This window comes from Heloderma suspectum, chromosome 5 (genome assembly GCF_057233095.1).
Source record: "Heloderma suspectum isolate Gila_16-S chromosome 5, 16-S_ref, whole genome shotgun sequence".
Lineage (NCBI taxonomy): Eukaryota > Metazoa > Chordata > Lepidosauria > Squamata > Helodermatidae > Heloderma > Heloderma suspectum.
In genome coordinates, this window is record NC_139462.1 from 187,464,499 (window position 1) to 187,483,166 (window position 18,668).

The window sequence follows — 18,668 nt, forward strand, 5'->3', positions numbered from 1 at the left end:
AGAGTGAAATCCGCCTCCTTCAAGGCCCTGGTATGAAGTCAACCCCATACTGTTTGGTGTCCTGCAAAGGGACCCTGGGACTTGTATAAATAAAGATTTACAACTTGCCCTCCCTCAGATGTCAGTATTTCCTACTCTGAATAAAAGATACGGTGTGATTTTGAGTGTTTTTGGATTGGCGTCAAAACATACTTCTGAACTTCTGTGTGTTCACCCTGAAATGGGCTCAGTCATTTGTGAGCACTCCAAGCTCATGCAAACAAAGGATCAATAGTGAGTGCAAAACACTTGCAGGTATTCCAGTGCCCACTACCACCTATGCCCTCCCAAGGGACGCAAGGTACCTGCAGCTCCTAGGCAGAGCTTCCTTGCCCCATTTCCTTCACGACCCAGGAACCCAAATGGGAAAGTGACTAGAGATGTGAAGGCCCAGAAAAAAACATTCATCTAAGTTTTACTAACTGGCCTCAGCTGGTTTCAGCCATTTCTGAAAGTTGTTTTTTATAGGCTTTAAAGTTTATAGTGAGATCTTGGCACCCATTTATAAACAGGGAGATCCTGCAGAGACAGATTAACAGTATGGAAATCCTTCACAGTGCTCATAGCAACAAATGGTAAAACTACAAAATGTAGGCACCATACCAAGCTAAGACTGGCGGTGTACTTTCTTGCCAGACTACTCACAAAAGATGAAGGCCAAACTAGTAAGAAACACATATTTTCTTCAGTATTGATTCTTTAAAAACCTAAAACTGCCATTTACAAGTTATTAGTGAACACCTAATTAAAAATAAATAAATGACTGGGGCTCAGTCATAACCTTACACATTCTCCTTAATTCTGCATGCCTCTCAGACACATCATTATTCATTTTGATATTTATATTTCTTTAGTAGTATTACTAAGAAATTATAGCTGCAATCCTGGAAGTAAGCCCTACTGAACTTGTGACCTACTTCTGAGTATACATGTATAGGATTGTACTGTACTCAACTCAAAAGATACTCATAGAGCATGATCCTATGCATTGTTACTCAAAAAGATGCCCCACTGAACTGAAACTTACTCCCCAAAAGTGTGCATACTATTGCAGCTTTCAGTACCTCAATCTACGGTTCTAATGCAGGATTGCTGTACCAGATCATTATTTCTGTATCCATTTTATTGTTGTTATTTTGTTGTGCTGTTTGAATGTTTTGTTTTAAATTAAGAGAAAAAATAAGTCAAGGGGGGGGGAAAAGAACAGGAACATGTCTAGATGTTATAATGATGAATTCCTGATACCTACGAAGTGGCTAAGTAACTGGACAGCTTACGACTACTGTTTGCAAACCTTCTTAGATAAAGCATGAGGGAGTTAATGAGAACCGGAAAATTTCCCTGTTTGCTAGATTGACAGAATAATTACCATACATTGTCCAGGAGGCTAATATGCATGAATCAACTTCCCTAAAGCCTGCTGTTGAGATTATACCTTTGGAACTGGAGATGTTGTCTAGTGATTAATGTTACTCACAGGTGCCTGGTCCTGTAATCAACATGTCAAGATTTCTCAGAAAGAGCATTCCAACTTTGAAACAAAGTCTGGTTCTCTCTTTAAAGCAGTCTTTTACTAGTTTTGATTTGAAATAAAACAAACACCTCAAATTCAGTAACTCAGGTTTCGGAATTGTTTTATTTAGCACATAATGCAAAAGCATATGCAGATCAAAGTAAGCAAGAAAGGCAATGGGGTGATCTGGAGGGGAAAACAGAGACAGAGTGGAAAGGGAAAGAAATGTCAATTGGACTGAGGTTGAATAAAACTCATCCCAGGGAGCTGGGTTGTCATCAAAACATATAATATGTGAGCTCCTGCAAAACGGGACTACCGTAATGTCATCACACTTACAGAGGTGGAAGCCGGGGATGGGAGGTGGGGAGCAGGTGTCATGCCATTTCAGAGCAACATATATCAAAGAAGATGTATGTAGCCACTCTGCGTTCCACTATGGAGGAAAAGTGGGATATAAATGAAGTAAATAAATAAATAAATAAATAAATAAATACTGGACTAGATGGACCAATAGTCTATCCTGATATAACAGCCAGGGTGGTGTTGTGGTTAGAGTGTTCAACCAGGACTCGGGAGATCAATGTTCTAGTTCCCAATCAGCCATGAAGCTCATTGGGTGACTTTGAGCTAGTCACTGCCTAGTTCATACCATCATGGCAGCTGAAACAAGCCACCATGGCTTGTTGCAGATTCTGCGTGTGCTAGACAGATTTACCACACCAGCACACTTACTGTGTCGTCCGAACCCAGGCACCATGGCTTGTTTCGGTTATTTGGGCTGTTGGGTTATTTGAGGGTTGGTGCCCGCCCCAAACAAGCCATGCCACCTGGGTTTGGATGATATAGCAAGCTGTGCCAGCAGGGGTAATTAGGGAAATCCAGCCAGCACACACACTGCACGTATCTGGCACACGTGGCAGCGGCTGCAAAAAGCCACAGTGGCTTGTTTCAGTCACTGTGATCATGCAAACTGGGTCGCTGCCTCTCAGTCTTACCTACCTCACAGGGCTGTTGTGAGGATAAAATGGAAAGAGGATCATGTAAGCTGCCTTGGGTTCCCTGCAAGAGGAAAAAGGTGGGATATAAATGTAATAATAATAAACTACTAATGTCAATGTAGGCCCTTCCTCACTGTGGGAATCATCATCTCCAAGGGGAAAAACGGGTGCACATCAGTGGAGGCTGGTGGTTCCAATGTCAGTGGGGCAGTAAATCTGCTCCAGGTTTCAGTCAGAAGTCTTAAGGAGCTATACAAGGTTATGTTGTCTGCTCAACATAAATTGCCCATTTAGCAATGACGCTTGCTGGATGACTTTCACCCAGTCAGTCTCCCTCAGCCCAACCTACCTTAAAAGGTTGATATAAGCATAAGGAGGGTGGAGGAGGGAACCATGCTACCCTGAGATTTGTAAGACCCTCCCTGCTCAAAATTTCCAAGTTTAGTGGAAAAACTGAACATTGCAATAATGGGCGATACAAATAATTTGAACCTTCCTTTTATTCCTTACACCACACAATGCAAACAACAGAACTTGGGTCTTGTCAGTATACAATATACTTTTTTTCTCCCTCACCATCATCTGTTTCTGTTATCCAGCATCTCCATTTTAAACCCTCTTTTTGTGCCCTTCAGTGCTTTGCTGCTTCATGCGGTCTGCCCAGCATCTCTTATACCAATTTCAGCTGACATGTTTGACAGTGAATTGCTCAAAGCACTCCCTGAACCCAGGGGTGGTGTCGGAATTATTGCTGTACAAAGTGCCAAGAGGAATAGTGGGATATAAAGCAAGAGGAGGGGAGATGTAGTCTTTCCTACTTTTCTAGAGCACTCCAAGCCTGTTAAGGAAATCTAAGACTGCGATTCTATGCACACTTACCTGGGATAAGTTTCACCGAACATTGTTGGGCTTACTTTTGAGTAAATATCCAGAGAATCTGACTGTGTACATGTTAATTATACTTTTCCCACAAAACAGAATGTAGCACAACTGTGGAATATTTTATGAGGGTAAACACAGAATACCCAAAATGTGATAAATGTTACATTCTTATGTAAACAGAGCTGCATTGATTCTAAGAGAATACTTTCTGCCCTCATTTTTTAAAAAGAAAAAATCATTAGGGATCCTGATCATTAGGGATTCTGAATATGTAAGTGAATGCCAAGAAAGGTTAGCTAAAGGAGAAAGGCAGAGTATTCTTCTCTGCTTACTGATGATTTACTCCAAAACAGCAATGGATATTTCACTTAGCCAAGAGTACTGTTGTCTGTACTCAGAAGATTTAGTTCAAGTTCAGCTCAATCCAAGAACAATAAATAATTGTATTGTCTTTAGTACAAACAGGAGATTTCCCTTCGCATCGTTGTGCAAAGGTATCTACACTCCTGGAAGACTTACTAAAAATGTCATTTAAAAAACACCTGGAAAACATTTCCCATTTCCTCCCCTCTTCTCTGCTACACACATGTATGTACACTCACCTTTTGTTCTCCAGTTTCTGTTTTGCACTAAAATGTTTACATTTAACTTTATTAAAGCAATCTATCTGTTCAATTTTTCCACTATACTTTTGGAACTTTTGAGCAGGTAGAATCTTCAACAGCTAAATGTTAAGAGATTTCCATTATGTGAGGATCTGGCCAACTCTTCCCTTATGGTGGAAAGGTCACTAGAGCAGTCCAGACATATATTCCCAAGGGTACAGATATGCAGATTCTAGCTGTTATATACTAGCTGTTATATACATAAGTACTAAAGTTGCCTTGCAATCAAAAGTGTCTTTTTAACGGAGGACAGGAGCAGCAGACCACAGTCAGTGAAGCACAGGACAAAGCTGCTTCTCTCTTTAATCAGCTGATGAAAGACATTTCACCCCATCAAGGAATGACCCCACTACTACAGCGCTGGGTAGCACGTGGATCACTTATAATGCACAGGGGTGAATTCCAGCCGTAGCCATTCAACGTAGCTGCCTCAGAAAGAGAGGTGAGACAACCCCTATTCGAGCGTTCAAATCATGGGATTAACAGTCACGTGGAGTGGGACAGCAGGGCCAAACCCATTTCCCCTGCCATCTATGCATTGGAGGCCAAATCTATAGAGGGGGGGTCTGACCAATGTGCATAGGCTCGTCTGGTATGCAGAACCCTAATGGTGCAAGAAAGAGTACGATTTCCTCAGAGTCAAGATCCACCTGTTGCATTGCTTTATGTGTAAATGGTTGGTTGGATAGGTGAAGTAAATATACTAATACGATTGCATTACCATTATGGTTGAAGTCAGACTTCACAACAGAAATGCAATTGTATTAGTATATTTATTTCACCTACCCAACCAAGCATTTCTTTGATTTCCTGCTTACTAATTTCTCCTTTGCTTTCCAAACCCTTAAGGTTTCAGTATCATCACTTAAACTGAGATGCCACTATGTAAACAGAAATTAAATACATACATAAATATTAGGTTTTCTAAATATTAAGTTTGCATTGATACTTCCTAGAAATTTGAGAGTTTGGTGAGGAGTAAGGGGCCATCCACACTGTTACTTATTTCTATAGTGCCCAATAGCCGAAGCTCACAGGAGCTAAAGCAATACTTTCCCTCAAACAGCTGAAAGAACAATTACAACTGGGATTGTACATGACTCTGAGGAAATAGTGGTCTTTCTTGCTTTTTTATCCCACAATGCTGATCAGTGGATTGGTCCTGTGTTTTGCGGATGGTTCTACATTTTCCCATCCCTTTTAAAAAGTCATAGAAGAACTTGTGTTTTCCTTGGCAACCACCAGAAAGTACTTTTTCTTAATTGATCCCCCACCCCACCCCTTTTGTTCTTACTATAGATAGAAAACTTTTTTACTATTAGGGCCATTGATTCACGGAGAAAAAAATCCATTGGGGGCTAGATCAGGCTGGGTGACAGCTGACCCAATCTATGCTTTCAAATGTGTCTCTCTCAGGCAGGAGACAGTGGGCAGCCATTGCGAGCGTGGATTGGGCACTTATATTCTGCCTTTGATACTCCAAGGAACCTAAAGCTGCTTACATGATCCTCCTCCTCACCAGAACAGCCACCGTTTTAATTTTCTCACAGTGCAGTGCTTGGGCTGTACATGCACATGCCATAAAAATCACTGAGTGGTTTTGGGCCAGTCACTGACTCTCAGCCTAGCCTATCTCACAGGGTTGTTGTGAAGGTAATATGGAGAGGAGGAGGAGGTGTTCTGGTGAGTCCAGCACTGCAGGCCTGATGTGCCTGTCAAAGTCACTAACAGGTCTACCTACCTGGCCACCTACCCGGTGGCAGTGCTAAACGGCCAAACCCCTTTTGCCTCTGGTCCTGCCCCCTTTGCCTCCGGCCTTGTCCACTACTGGAATGCGTCTCACAAGAGCTTCTCCAAAATGGAATTTGGCTCTCCGGCTGAAAGAAGTTCTGTACCCCTGTTCTAAGGACATGATATGTTCTACAGACATGTGTATGGAGAAGTAAAATTTGGCTCTGAATTTGGATTCAGAGCTAAATATTGTGTTTCTTCATTTGTATTAAAATTTTTGCTTTGCTTTTTAAATCAAGTTACACCAGATTCCAGTTTTGGAGCGCTTAGTTCATCACCCAAATCACTAGTTACAACAATTCAAACATGAAAAAGAATTAGGAGCTTAAAAGTGCATTTTAAAAGATAATTATTTATACAAGTTAAACAGGCTGTCAACAAGGGGTATATGTAAAAGACTGTGTTAACAAATACAGCAAAAACATTAGAAGCCTTCTGCAAAACAAATGCCATTCAAAACTCAAACTGATCTCAGTAAAGCTTGACCAAGAAATAAATACAAATATAAGCATTTCTTCTCAAAGCTTCCTGTGTGCACTTCGGTATAAACTGCTAACGTTTCAAAGAGTCTTGTGTTAGTAGAATGTTTTTTGTGGATCAGGCTAGCTATCTCTAGAGCCACAAGTAGCATTCATTGTAAAAACAACAGTAAACTGTCATGGTATGGAGTCAGATACTAAGTATTTGCTCATTGCACTGATGCTTCCCTGGCCCCTCCAGCCCCCTGAAAATGCTACTAGAGTCAGGAGACCCTGCTGAATGGGGCAAGCTGTGGTATGTGAGAGAACCCCAAAAATCAGGGAGAGAGACGTTCTGCAAGCAGAGCACATCCTCTCACGGAAAGCAGATCCCAGCTCCAACACTTTAATTTTAAACGCACACTCATTTTTGCTCTTGCAATCTTTTACGATGGCTCCAGGGCCCAGGCAATATTAACCAGAGAATGAGTAAAATTCTGCAGACTAACTAATCCCTGGTTCAGATTATTAGTTTGATTTTGCACACTGAGGTTGCAATTCTATCCACGTATTTACCTTAGAGTAAGTGCTGTTGCGTAAACATCAATAGGAATGCACTGTTAAATGTGTTGTGTGCAGATGGCTTCTATACATGGTCAGGGTTCAAAGAGCTATATTGGGAATCTATGTCTTTTCCCCAATCCCATATCATAAAATGCTTGCTTTGAAAGTCCCCAGGATTTCAAAAGCAGTTTGCCATGTGGTGGTGGGCTCTTCTTCAACAAACACTAGCTCCAAGCTGCCTTGGCGCATGTAATTCCACAATTCTTTGGCTCCCCCAACCCATGTCTACTCAGAAATACATCCTATTTTATTCAGTGAGCTTACTTCCAAGAAAATGTGTGGAGAACTGTTGCAGAATTTGCTATCCCAGCACTGATACAGAAGTTCAACAGTCTATTTTTGAAAGTTGTTTTATATAAATAAACATTGTTCGAGTTTTAAAAATATATAAGGTATACTCTTTGACGTCTGCAGAATTATTGTAAAATTTTGCTACTACTTCAACCAGTGATTTCAGAAGTCATTTCTGTATAATGGGCATACTCCGGGCAATTTTAGTCTTTATTTTTTTGCTGGCTTATGTCCCAGCGTGTTTGGGATCGGGACATTAAGCATGAACAGCCAAATCCTATGAGGTGACCTCACCATCGTGCAACCTTCCCCAACCTGGTGCCCTCCAGATGTTTTGGAATACATGACCATTGACCATGCTGGTTGGGGCTGATGGGAGTTGAAGTCCAAAACATCTGGACTGCACCAGATTGGGGAATGCAGCCCTAGGAATTTGTTGGTTTTCCCCATAATTTTACAAATCTATGGCGTGACTGCACTTAGAATACTGTGCACATTTGTGGTCACTGCAACTAAAAAAGGACAACAGAGACTTGAGAAAAGGGCAACTAAAATGATTAGGGAAGGTTACAACAGCTAGGATTGTTTAGCTTGGAGAAAAGGCAAGTAAGGAGAGACATGATAGAGGTGTACAAAATTATGCATGGTGTGGAGAAAGTGGATAGGGGGACATTTTTCTCCCTTTCTCATAATACTAGAACTTGAGATCATCCCATGAAGCTGCCTGGTCTGAGATTCAGGCCAGATAAAAGGAAGTACTTCACTCAGCACATAGTTAAACTATGGAATCCACTGCCACAAGATGTAATAATGGCCACCAGTTTGGATAGCTTTAAAAATGATTTAGACAAATTCCTGGAGAAGGCTATCAATGGCTACTAAGTCCTGATGGCTCTATGCCACCTTCAGTGTCAGAGGCAGTTTGCCTATGTTCGCTAGTTGATGGGGAGCATGGGCAAGAGGGTGCTGTTGCACTCATGTCTTGCTTGTGGGTCTCCTGTCGACAGCTGGTTGGCCACTGTGTGAACAGAATGCTGGACTAGATGGACCCCTGGTCTGATCCAGCAGGGCTCTTCTTCTCATCATTCGGTTGTGGGCTGGCGTTGCCTGCTTCATGCTCCCGTGGGGGGGGGGGGAAGTGTTGGGTATTTATCTTACCCTGTGAGGGTATTCTTATTTTATTTTGCTCCCTTCTGCTCCTGGGGGGCGCGGGGAAAGCGTTGGGTATTTATCTTACCCTGTGAGGGTATTCTTATTTTATTTTGCTCCCTTCTGCTCCTCCCTTATGGCGGCCTCGACCAGCAATGGCTGCAATGGCGAGGCTACCTTGCACCCAGAGAGAATCCTGCCTAGACAAACCCGTGGGAATGAAACGACGCGAGTCGGTGGCTGCGCCCTTCCCCGTGGCTCCTTGCAAGCGTTCGAGGCATCTCCCGCGTGGGGATGCCCGCCGCCCGTGGCAAGCGAACGCCAGGCTGGAGGGCCGAGCCGCGGCAGCCGAGGAGCTTGTCTGAGCGAGGACGGCCGAGGAGAGCACCGCAAAGAAGGGAGTTCGAGTCCCAGCCGCGTGTCTGCTCTAGAATCTTCCACTGGGACCAGCCGACCTGGATGGGGCCAGGGGCCGGCTGCTCACGTGGCTGGCTGGCTGGCTGCTCCCTCCCTCCCAGCTCCGCTCGCTCCGGCGGCGGCTGCTTTCCGGGCAACGCGGCCTGCAGGGAGGGGGCGCGCGAGACGGTCCCGGGGCTCGAGGAAAGCGCAGCAGCTCCAGCAAGAACTGGGCGGCCGAGCGGAGAAGCAGGCGGAGCGCGACTTCGCCCCAGCCCAGCCGCCCCGGCAGAGAGGTCCGCGCGGAGCGGCGCCGAGCCTAGCTGCTGCCCCCGGAGGGCTTGCGCCCGGGGCGGGGCGGAGCGGAGCGGAGGGAGCCGGCTCCCCGCGTCCAGCTCGGCCTTCAGGGGAAGGGCAGCGATGCGCCCGCCGGGGAGCGTCCTCTCCCTTTGGGTGGCACTGCTGTGCCTCGCGGGGACGCGCTGCCAGCAAGGTAAGCGGGGCAGCGGGGGCTCGCCGGGAAGGAAGACGGGCTGGGAGCATCTTTGAGGTTGGGGCTGGCGAGGGATGCAGAAGGTGCGCGGTCAAGACCGCAGTCTTCTTGTAGGGTTGTCGGATGAAGCGTAATACGGGGTGGAATCCAAGACACGCCCTACTTAGAGTAGACGTATTGGAATGAACGGGGCTTACGTTAGTCATGGCTAACTTCAGTCCCATTCATCTCAATGCACCTACTCTAAGTAGGACTTCCGTCGGAGTTTAGCCCATGGCAAATTATCATATATATATTTCCCCCCTGTTTTCTATTCTAATTTTTAAAGCCCACCAATCCGGTGTTAGGCCCACGTAGAGTAGACCCGTTGAGATGAATGGGACTTAAGTTAGACTATCATTGGGCACAACCCATTGTTTTGTAGCCGTTGGCTTGATTTTGTTTTGTGCTCTGAAGGGAAGACAGGACTCACACATTTCAATAATAAGATAGTATTATAACCGCCACAATTTTTATTACTACTACTAATTATTACTACTAATTATTATTAGTAATAATAATGACGTTACCTCTTAACATGCTTGAATTGCCGTATTGCATTCAACATAGCTCAAAGGTAGATTGCTCCTTGCGCTGTATGTTTTTGAGGAGAGGCTCTAGACGAATATAGAGGTATGAACTGAGGTACAAAGAAAAAGTTGTGGCAAAAGTGTTGGGGGGGTGTGAGAATGTGAAAAAGCCATCTTGTTGCGCTGTTGGATTCCAGAAAAGTAGTTATGTGCTGCAAAAAGACAAGAGACCCTGCTTAAATAAAGTTAGTCGTGGTTAAGTTCCATGAAAACCAAGGGTAGTATCCACTGTTAATCCTATGTAGCCTAGACCCATTGAAATGAATGGGCCTTAAGTTAGTTGTGTTAGTCACAACTAACTTAAGTCTTATTCCTGTCAATGGATCTACTCAATGTTGGGCTAACATGGGATACTACCACAAGAGAACAGGTAAGTCATTATTAACTTAAATCCCATTGCTTTCAATAGGACGTAAACTTGACTAATTTTAGGTGGAGTTGGGTCAGTGAGTGCTGCTGCATCTAGCATATAGTGCATCTAGCTAAGGCTAACAGAAACTCAGTCCAGACAAAAGTGAGGTCTGTGGGTGGGTAATTTGACCAGGGAGGTGAGTTTCAGCCTGTTACAGATGGGATTGCACTCTCCCTAAAGGATCAGGTTTGCAGTTTTGTGGTGCTGTCAGATCCAGCTTTATTTTTGGAGGCCCAAGTTTTCATGGCACAAAGTAGTCTTTTGCCAAGTTAGGCTGGTCCGCCAACTGTGACTCCTTCTGGGTGGAGAACAATCTGCCCCTAGTTACCACACATTAAGAACATCTCATTTGGATTATTGGAATGCTCAGTTTTGAGGGGCTGCCTTCAAAAACTGCTCCAAAGCCTCACCTGATACAAAGTACTGCAGCTAACCCTTTGCCAAGTTTTGAAACATCTGCACTGCCTTCTGGCCCACTTCTAGACACAATTCAAAGTGCTGATTTTTTACTTTCAGTCCCCTAATTCAGGAGTACGAACCTCAGGCCTGGGGTCCCAATCCATCCCTCTGTGGTTCCCAGATGACCATAGCCCCTTTCTCTCCCTGATTGTCAATCATTTGATGGTTTCCTGGCTTCTCTGCAGTTTTTCTCCGTTCTTAAAGGGTGAAATGCCTCTCTGAAGGCTTAAGAGCCGGAGGGAGGAATCCTATGGGGATAGATGGCTGCCTCTGAACTTGGAGTGACCACCTATCCAATGCAGGGCAGGAGGGGTGCATCTCCTCCGTGCTCCAGCCACCCTGCATTCACAGCTAGATGGCCAATTTTGGCTGTTTAGCCACGGGACCTTGGAGCGCGGGGTGGGGAGGCCGGACGACACATAAGGAGTGTCGTACCGGCACTTCCAAAGTCCCCGCTCCCAGGAACGCCTCGTTTCCCCTGCTCCATGCTACTCTTCCAAGCATGGAGCGCAGGGACGATCCACGCGGCCTATGAGGGGGAGGGAGTGGGAAGGCGGTTCTCCAGGAACCAGCCAATCCTGTCGCCATCTAGCAGCTATAGGGTTGCACCCTTAAGCTAAAATATGCCCGCACCTTTTGCCTTAGGCCATCCCCGCCACTGGAATGCAGTCCCCAATGGCTTCTCTGAAACTGAATTCAGCCCTTGAGCTGAAAAAGGTTCAGAGGGTGCTGTTGCACTCGTGCCCGCTTGTGGGTTTCCTGTCAACAGCTGGTTGGCCACTGTGTGAGCAGAATGCTGGACTAGGCGGACCCTTGGTCTGATCCAGCACAGCTCTTCTCAGGTTGTTATGTTCTTAACACCCCTGCCCTACTTGGTCTGGGATCAACATATCTCAAGGACCGCTTGCTCCCTCATTAACCTATCTGAACATGTGGATCTTCTTCAGAGGTATTCTTTGGGTCTCCCCACTGTCTGAGGTGAGGCGGGACATTACCCAGGATAGGTTTTCTCTGGAGGCAGCACCTTGTCTCTGGAATGCTTTCCTTAGTGAGGTTTTCCTGACACCATCTTTGTTATCTTTCTAGTACCAGATGAAGACTTTTCTACTTCCTAGGCCTATTACCATTATTTTAAATTCTGTATTAAATTAGAGGCTTTCAGGCTTACCCCTCTCAAGGTAGTTCACAGCATATTAAAACTATCTATAAGAACATATTACAAATTATAAAATCACCAGATGTTACTGTTATATGTTTTTACTGGCTTTGGTTTTATGTAGTTTTTAACATCTATCTGTGTTTGTTAATGTTCAGTTGTTTTATATTTTCGGTCTTGATGTTTGTTCTTTTGATGGTTTTAATGGTTATCCGCTGTGAGAACCCTTCTGGGTTGAAAAGCCTGGTATAAATATATGTAAATAAATAGGGGCCTGTGTAAGTCCCCTAGTGAAATCTTGGCTGTGAAGATATTTGAGCCAAGGATGGACTATAGCTCAACACATGCTATGTATGCAGGAGGTCCCGGGTTCAATCTCCAGTTTGAGCCTGGTATCTCCAGTAAAAAATTCAGGTAGGCAAAGTCTTCTCTTTGCCAGAAGCAATGGAGAACTTCTGCCAGTCAGAATAGACAATAGTGATCTAGATGAACAAATAGTCTTACCAGGTATAAGGCATCTCCCTTTGTTCGCATGACTTCCTTGTTCACAGTTTAGTCTCTTAGCCATCACATTACACTACCTACATAGCATGAACATTTCTTGGTAGGCTAATCATTACTATGATTTGAAGCCCTGCATCACGAGAGGGAAAATCTTTCTGTGTGCATTGATACTTCCCTCTTACAGAACAAAATGGAAACCCTTGAACAAACCACCAGGTGGCAACTTCATGATTTCTCCTGGTTCTGGAGCATATATCTTCCATACTCTTTCTAGCTCAAAGAGTAAATGATCAGCTATGCATGCTTTAAATGCCAGGCATGGGGTGAAGCAGAGAGCCCTTTTAAGGTGAGATCCATCTGGGGAAAATGAACATGTAGTAGGGAGGATCTTGGCAGCAGGCTGCACCCTGATCATATGTGAAGGGGCTTTCTTCAGATGTTCTACTCAATGCACATAGATAGGGGCAGAGCCTGATGCCGAGACTATCCAAACTGTGCGACTCAAAATGGCTCCATTTGTGCTCCTTGGCAGGTCTTGAAGCTCTTACAGGCCATCCTGGATCAGCCAATTCACATGAATAGGAAGTTAGAAATGCACTTCTGAGCATGAGGAATCCACCGGGCGATTCACTGATAGCAGGATGGAATGTGTATAATCCAGTGCATTAACGGGAGGCCTCTGTAGGCTACCTGTCAGCACTGCTGTACCTGTCAGCCCTCCTCTGATTAGCATGGGGAACCACTTGTGATCAGGATAACCAGTGGGAAATGAAAATCCAGGCCAAACATCCCACGTGAATAAGGCCTTAATAGTATTTTTTATCAAATTATCTTGGCAACTATGACTTGATTTTATTGTTGATAAAACTGTTTATCCAAAGTGAAAGTATGTTCTTTATGATCTTATGAGCTTTAGTGAGAAACAATGATATAAATGCTATTTGACAATTTGCCATAAGTTACACAAACCAAGACTAATTGCTACCTTGAGCTTCCTTGTATATTGATTACTCCAAGCAGTTCATCTCCTTTTTTAATGCTATATTTCAAGTTCTCGACCTAGGATGGTTGTTCTACAGTATACCACGATTCATTCATTGGAATAACCTGTAGTATACTATGTGCTTATGCATCGTTTCAGAGAAATCAGTCAATGATATATTAACTGGCCAACTTGATGAGATTTACATCATGAATATAGTACAGTATTACTAGTTCTTATAATTGGATTCCAAGTTTTGTTCATTATAGCTACCATCTGCAACCAAAGTCTGTGGTTTAGATCAGAGGTGGGGAATCTCTTCTGTTGAGGGCCTCATTCGCTTGGGGGTAATCTGTTTGGTGGTGCATGCTGGTGGCGGGTGCATGGTTTCTCTTTCTTTTAGCCACCCCTTTTTCTCTCTCTCTGTCCCTGTTCCTCCCACCCAGTGGGCTGCCGGTAGAGATACAAATCACTCTTGCTGGACGTTGCTTGCAGAGGACTTTTGAAATTAGGCTGAGGGATGCCTCTGGCCACAGGTTGCCCAGCCCTGAAATGGATGCTCTATATTTAATATCAGTGTCGAAAAGTTGATTGGCATAACGTTACAAATGGACAATTTGTTAGTTTCCTGGATTTAGTGTCAGACACACAACTATGCAATAAAGTGAACGTTTTCAACATTTGTCAATATGACACATATATTTTCAAGTTTAAATTCAGTTTATATTATTCAACCTCCTTTCAGGATTAATGTATATATTTTGTTTTACTGTTCATGGTTTTTTACAGTGCTTGTTGATTACCTCCCAACTGTTCTTTGAGATACGGCATTTTTACTATTATACAGAATAGGACACTGCTGCTGAATGAATCATAGAATAGTAGGGTTGGAAGGGGCCTGCAAGGCCATCGAGTCCAACCCCCTGCTCAATGTAGGAATCCCAAGTCAGAGCATCCCTGACAGATGGCTGTCCAGCCTCATCTTGAATGCCTCCAGCATGCGAGAGCCCACTACCTCCCTAGGTAATTGGTTCTATTGTCATATTGTTCAACAGTCAGGAAGTTTTTCCTGATGATCAGCAGGAACCTGGCTTCCTGTAATTTGAGCCCATTATTCCGTGTCCTGCATTCTGGGATGATCAAGAAGAGATCCTGGCCTTCCTCTGTGACAACCTTTCAAGTACTATTCAGCTTGTGATCTACAACAATTCCAAGATCCTTCTCGCTTGTAGTGTTGTTGAGCCACGTATCCCCCATCTTGTAACTGTGCATTTGGTTTCTTTTTCCTAGGTGCAGAACTTGGCATTTATCCCTATTAAATTTCATTCTATTGTTTTCTGCCCAGCACTCCAGTCTATCAAGATCTCTTTGAATTTTGTATGGGGAAGAGCAGTAGCTCAGTGGTTGAATGCATGTTTTACATGTAAAAGATCATAGCTTCAGTCCTTGGCATCTCCAGGTAGGACTGGGAAACACGCTTGTGTGAAACTCCAGGGAGCTGCTACCAATCATTGTAGACTATAATGAGCTGGATGAACCAATGGTCTGATTTGGTATAAGGCAACTTCCTATGTTTTTATCTACTAGTCCCACCCTGTGGATCTCTCTGTGTTCAGATTTGAACTCAGGTCTCTCAGATCTACATTATGTCTCCTCCTGTTTACTGGATTCAAAGTGCATTGGTGTAACTTATAATCTCTGTACACTAATGTATATCATGCAGAACACTGAAGATTCATAGAGAAAACCAGTTGCGCAAAGGAACTAAATAATTTAGGAAAGAATGGGAGAAATCTCCTGCCACTCCTCTCCCCTTGTGTGTCTCCTTACTTGGATTGTAAACTTAACTTAGTCATGACTAACTTGAGTCCCACTTACTTCATTGGGTCCATTGTAACTATGTCTAAGTCTGGATCCAAGCCTATGTTTTTTACTTTGCATACAGCAGCTATTTTATATAGGTATTCTAGAAATAAATAAATAAATAACTGCTTTTCTGCAAGGATGTTTAGTGAGTGTGCCGTTAGCACACATGAATGACATTAGATAGTTTGAAACACATGAATGACATTAGATAGTTTGAAACACAGTCGTTGTAGAGATATAGTTTATTGTATACACATAGGTCATAACAAATTACTAACTGTTACATAAAACAAAGATTGAAAATATATTTTAAAAGGAAAAAGAAACCATTATTAATTGCATAGTAAAAATTAAATGTTGTCATCTTGTCTGCCTACAAGATCATCCTTTGAAAACTTTTGATTATATATTCTTTGGGAAAGGCCGTAGCTAAGTGGTGGAGAACATACCTTGCATGCAGAAGGTCTCACGTTTAATCCCCAGCAGGTAGGGCTAGGAAAGAATCCTGCTTGAAACCCTGGAGAGCTGCTGCTAGCCCGTGCCGACAGTACTGGGCTAGATGGACCAATGGTCTGACACAGTATAAGGCAGCTTCCTGTGTTCCTGTATATTAGCTGCCTTGAAATAAACTCTATCAGAAGACATTTTTTTTCACTGCAAAGCTCCGTCCCAAGTCAAGAAGAAGCCCTCTGGAGCAGTATCCCATGAGGCACAAGAGGCTGCCAGTAGAAGTTGAGCCTCACTGATATACGAGTGGAAGTGTTTTCCCATGAGCACAAGGGGAACTGGATTTCACCCATACCGCTTTTAACCAGAGTGACTAGAGAGCTTTAGATCCCAATTGACCATACTGAATGTAATGGAAATCTTTCTAGCAAGCCGTGTTTTTGTTTTGACTGATGGTATATTTTCACGCATTCTAGTTAAGTGTATTTGAAACTAAATGTTTTTGAAACCAATGTGATACTGTTGATGGATAAATAAGGATGTTAACGTCTCTAATATTTCTGCACCTTTAGAATGCCATCCTGGTGGTCATCAGATCCTTCATAGTCCATACCGAAGCGTTGATTTTGATTCATCACATCTTCAGCAATCGGCTATTCAGGACTTAATATGTGACCATTCCCTGGTGTCTGGATGGTACCGCTTCCTAATTTTCAATAAACAGGCTGAAATGCCAACCAAGTGTGTGGAGGTATTAGTGTATTCCATTAAACCTATAATAAATACTTTTATAATGGGACAGACACCTTTTTTAAAATTATGAATTAGACATCTTCCATACATGCAAATCCTAGCCATTATACCTGGCATTATACTACAAGTATCCTGCTAATCCACCGACAAGGCTATGAAAACTATTGCTGCATCCCAAATTCTGTTTGAATAATCCTGGTCTAGAAAAGAAAGAAAGAATTATCTTTGATCAGGGGTATGCAAGAGTAATACCACATATTAGTGGGTAGTATACCACATCAAAAAGTACAGATCTGTGTTCTTTGGCATGCATGCATGTGCGTTCTCTCTCTCTCAGACACACTATAAATTTTCTTTCCCTTCATTGCTGACATTGGGTGAATACAGATGAACAGCTTACCATGTGGTTGTGTTTTCTCTTATGTGGTTGTATGTTGTTATTGTTTTTACAGATGTGGTATGGTGTTTTTACTGCCACGTATTCTTATATGTAGTAAAGCCTGGGAATTTTACCAAGTGGGAGTTTTACCAAGCTTCCCCACATTTCCTATATGGTTGGAGAATAGTTGTCTGTATTAGTAATTTGTGGCTGGTGATATTGAATGGCAAAGGTATGCTTCCAACTTAGAGGAAGGAACAGCTTATCTTCCCTGCATTTCCCTCATGGCTTTCAGATTTCACAATACTAGGTGTTACTTATGTACTTAGAAAGTATTATTTTTCTAGTGTTTATTATTTTTTTTGTTGAGTCTAAGGTTTTGTTTTTCTGAAGAAACTGCCCTATGATGAAATGAAATCATGTTGGTGTTGTGTGATGAGCATGCTGTGTGTATATATATAATTGATTTTAATATTAACGTGTAAAGTGAATGTGAGGTTCCCCCAATTTTCCCCAGTTTTCATGGGATTAGTGCATAGTGTACCCATGTGCACAACACAGGTGCCACTAGGAAAAAATGAAATCCACCGGATCTATATATATTTGGAAATCAACGCAAACAGCACCATTATCAATATATGTAAACTTTTTAAGGCAGCAAGAACAAAATAAACATCACTTCCGTAAACAAAGATCCAGAATGTAAGGACAAAACCCCACAGGAGTGCATAAGTAGAACTAACATCTTCATAGCAACAGAATGATAGTGCTTCCATATGAAGCTTTTATTATGCAATTGCCCTGCCTCATTCACAGAATCTTACAGCGGGTCCAAATGTCATTGTCTTCAATTTGCAACCTGCCCATGTTTACCCATTGCTTCTTCCATCTTTTTTCTTTGCACAAAAAATCCATTAAGGAGGGAGAGATGGAAGTGTCTTTTGATTGGTAGTGTTAGGACCACCCATCTGGAAGCACCCTTGTTCAGTTGGTAAGGTAGAGCGAGAGCAGCTGTGGAATACTACAAAACTGGAAGCTTATGCTTAAGGCCAGGTCATAAATTCTTAAAATAAATAAAACCAAACATAGTTGTCTGCATTACAATACTTTATCCTACATTTAAGAATCTGGCCAACTTCCCCACCTTTTCTGTGTGGTAAGCTGGTGATTTACAATTACCTGTTGTTGGAAGCTATTAAGAGGTAGCTGCTACTCAGGGGCTACTCAGTGTCCAGGCTGGGCCACAGGCAAGAGTCTTAGGTGAGCCAGGAGCCATGGGACAAGCAAGTAGTCAGGACTAAAGAGCAAGTCAGGACCAGAGAACAATACAATCACCAAGCGAGATGCCACGACTGAATGGCAAACCATGAGGCAGGAGCAAGCCAGAAGTAAGGACCAAAGATACAGGAACCGGAGCTCAAGAAGACCTTTATTGGTGAGGGCCAATAAACATTCTCTCCAGCATGTATTGTGGAGCTATGCATGTTAGATCTCTTTACCTCCATATAAGCGCATGTGGGCCAAATTCGGATCAGGACCATGGCGCTTTAGGAGAGAAGGGTTTAAGTCTCTCCCCCCCCCCATTTTCATTCCAAAATTCCACATGCCCACGTCTGAGGGGAGTTTAAAAAAAGGACTGAAGAGCAAGTCAGGGCCAGAGGACAATAGACAATACAACCAACAAGCCAGACGTCATGACTGAATGGCAAACCATGAGGCAGGAGCAAAAAAAGAAAAAAATGGCTTCATTGGATTCCATTGAGGAAAGCTTAAAGCCTC

At 43.2% G+C, this 18,668-nt stretch overlaps 1 protein-coding gene across 5 annotated transcripts in view; it reads left to right on the forward strand.

Annotated features, from left to right (window-relative positions):
• The first annotated feature begins 8,885 nt into the window (after positions 1–8,885).
• The window catches only part of VWDE (von Willebrand factor D and EGF domains), a 65,541-nt gene continuing 55,758 nt past the window's right edge, over positions 8,886–18,668 (forward strand). For 2 of the 5 annotated variants that reach the window (XM_084858664.1, XM_084858665.1), the window contains exons 1-2: positions 8,886–9,302; positions 16,330–16,508. In XM_084858664.1, coding sequence (XP_084714790.1) covers positions 9,230–9,302; positions 16,330–16,508 — 252 coding nt within the window. In that variant the 5' untranslated portion in view covers positions 8,886–9,229. The remainder of the gene's footprint in view (positions 9,303–16,329; positions 16,509–18,668) is intronic. The other 3 variants (XM_084858666.1, XM_084858667.1, XM_084858668.1) reach the window with 3 other exon arrangements.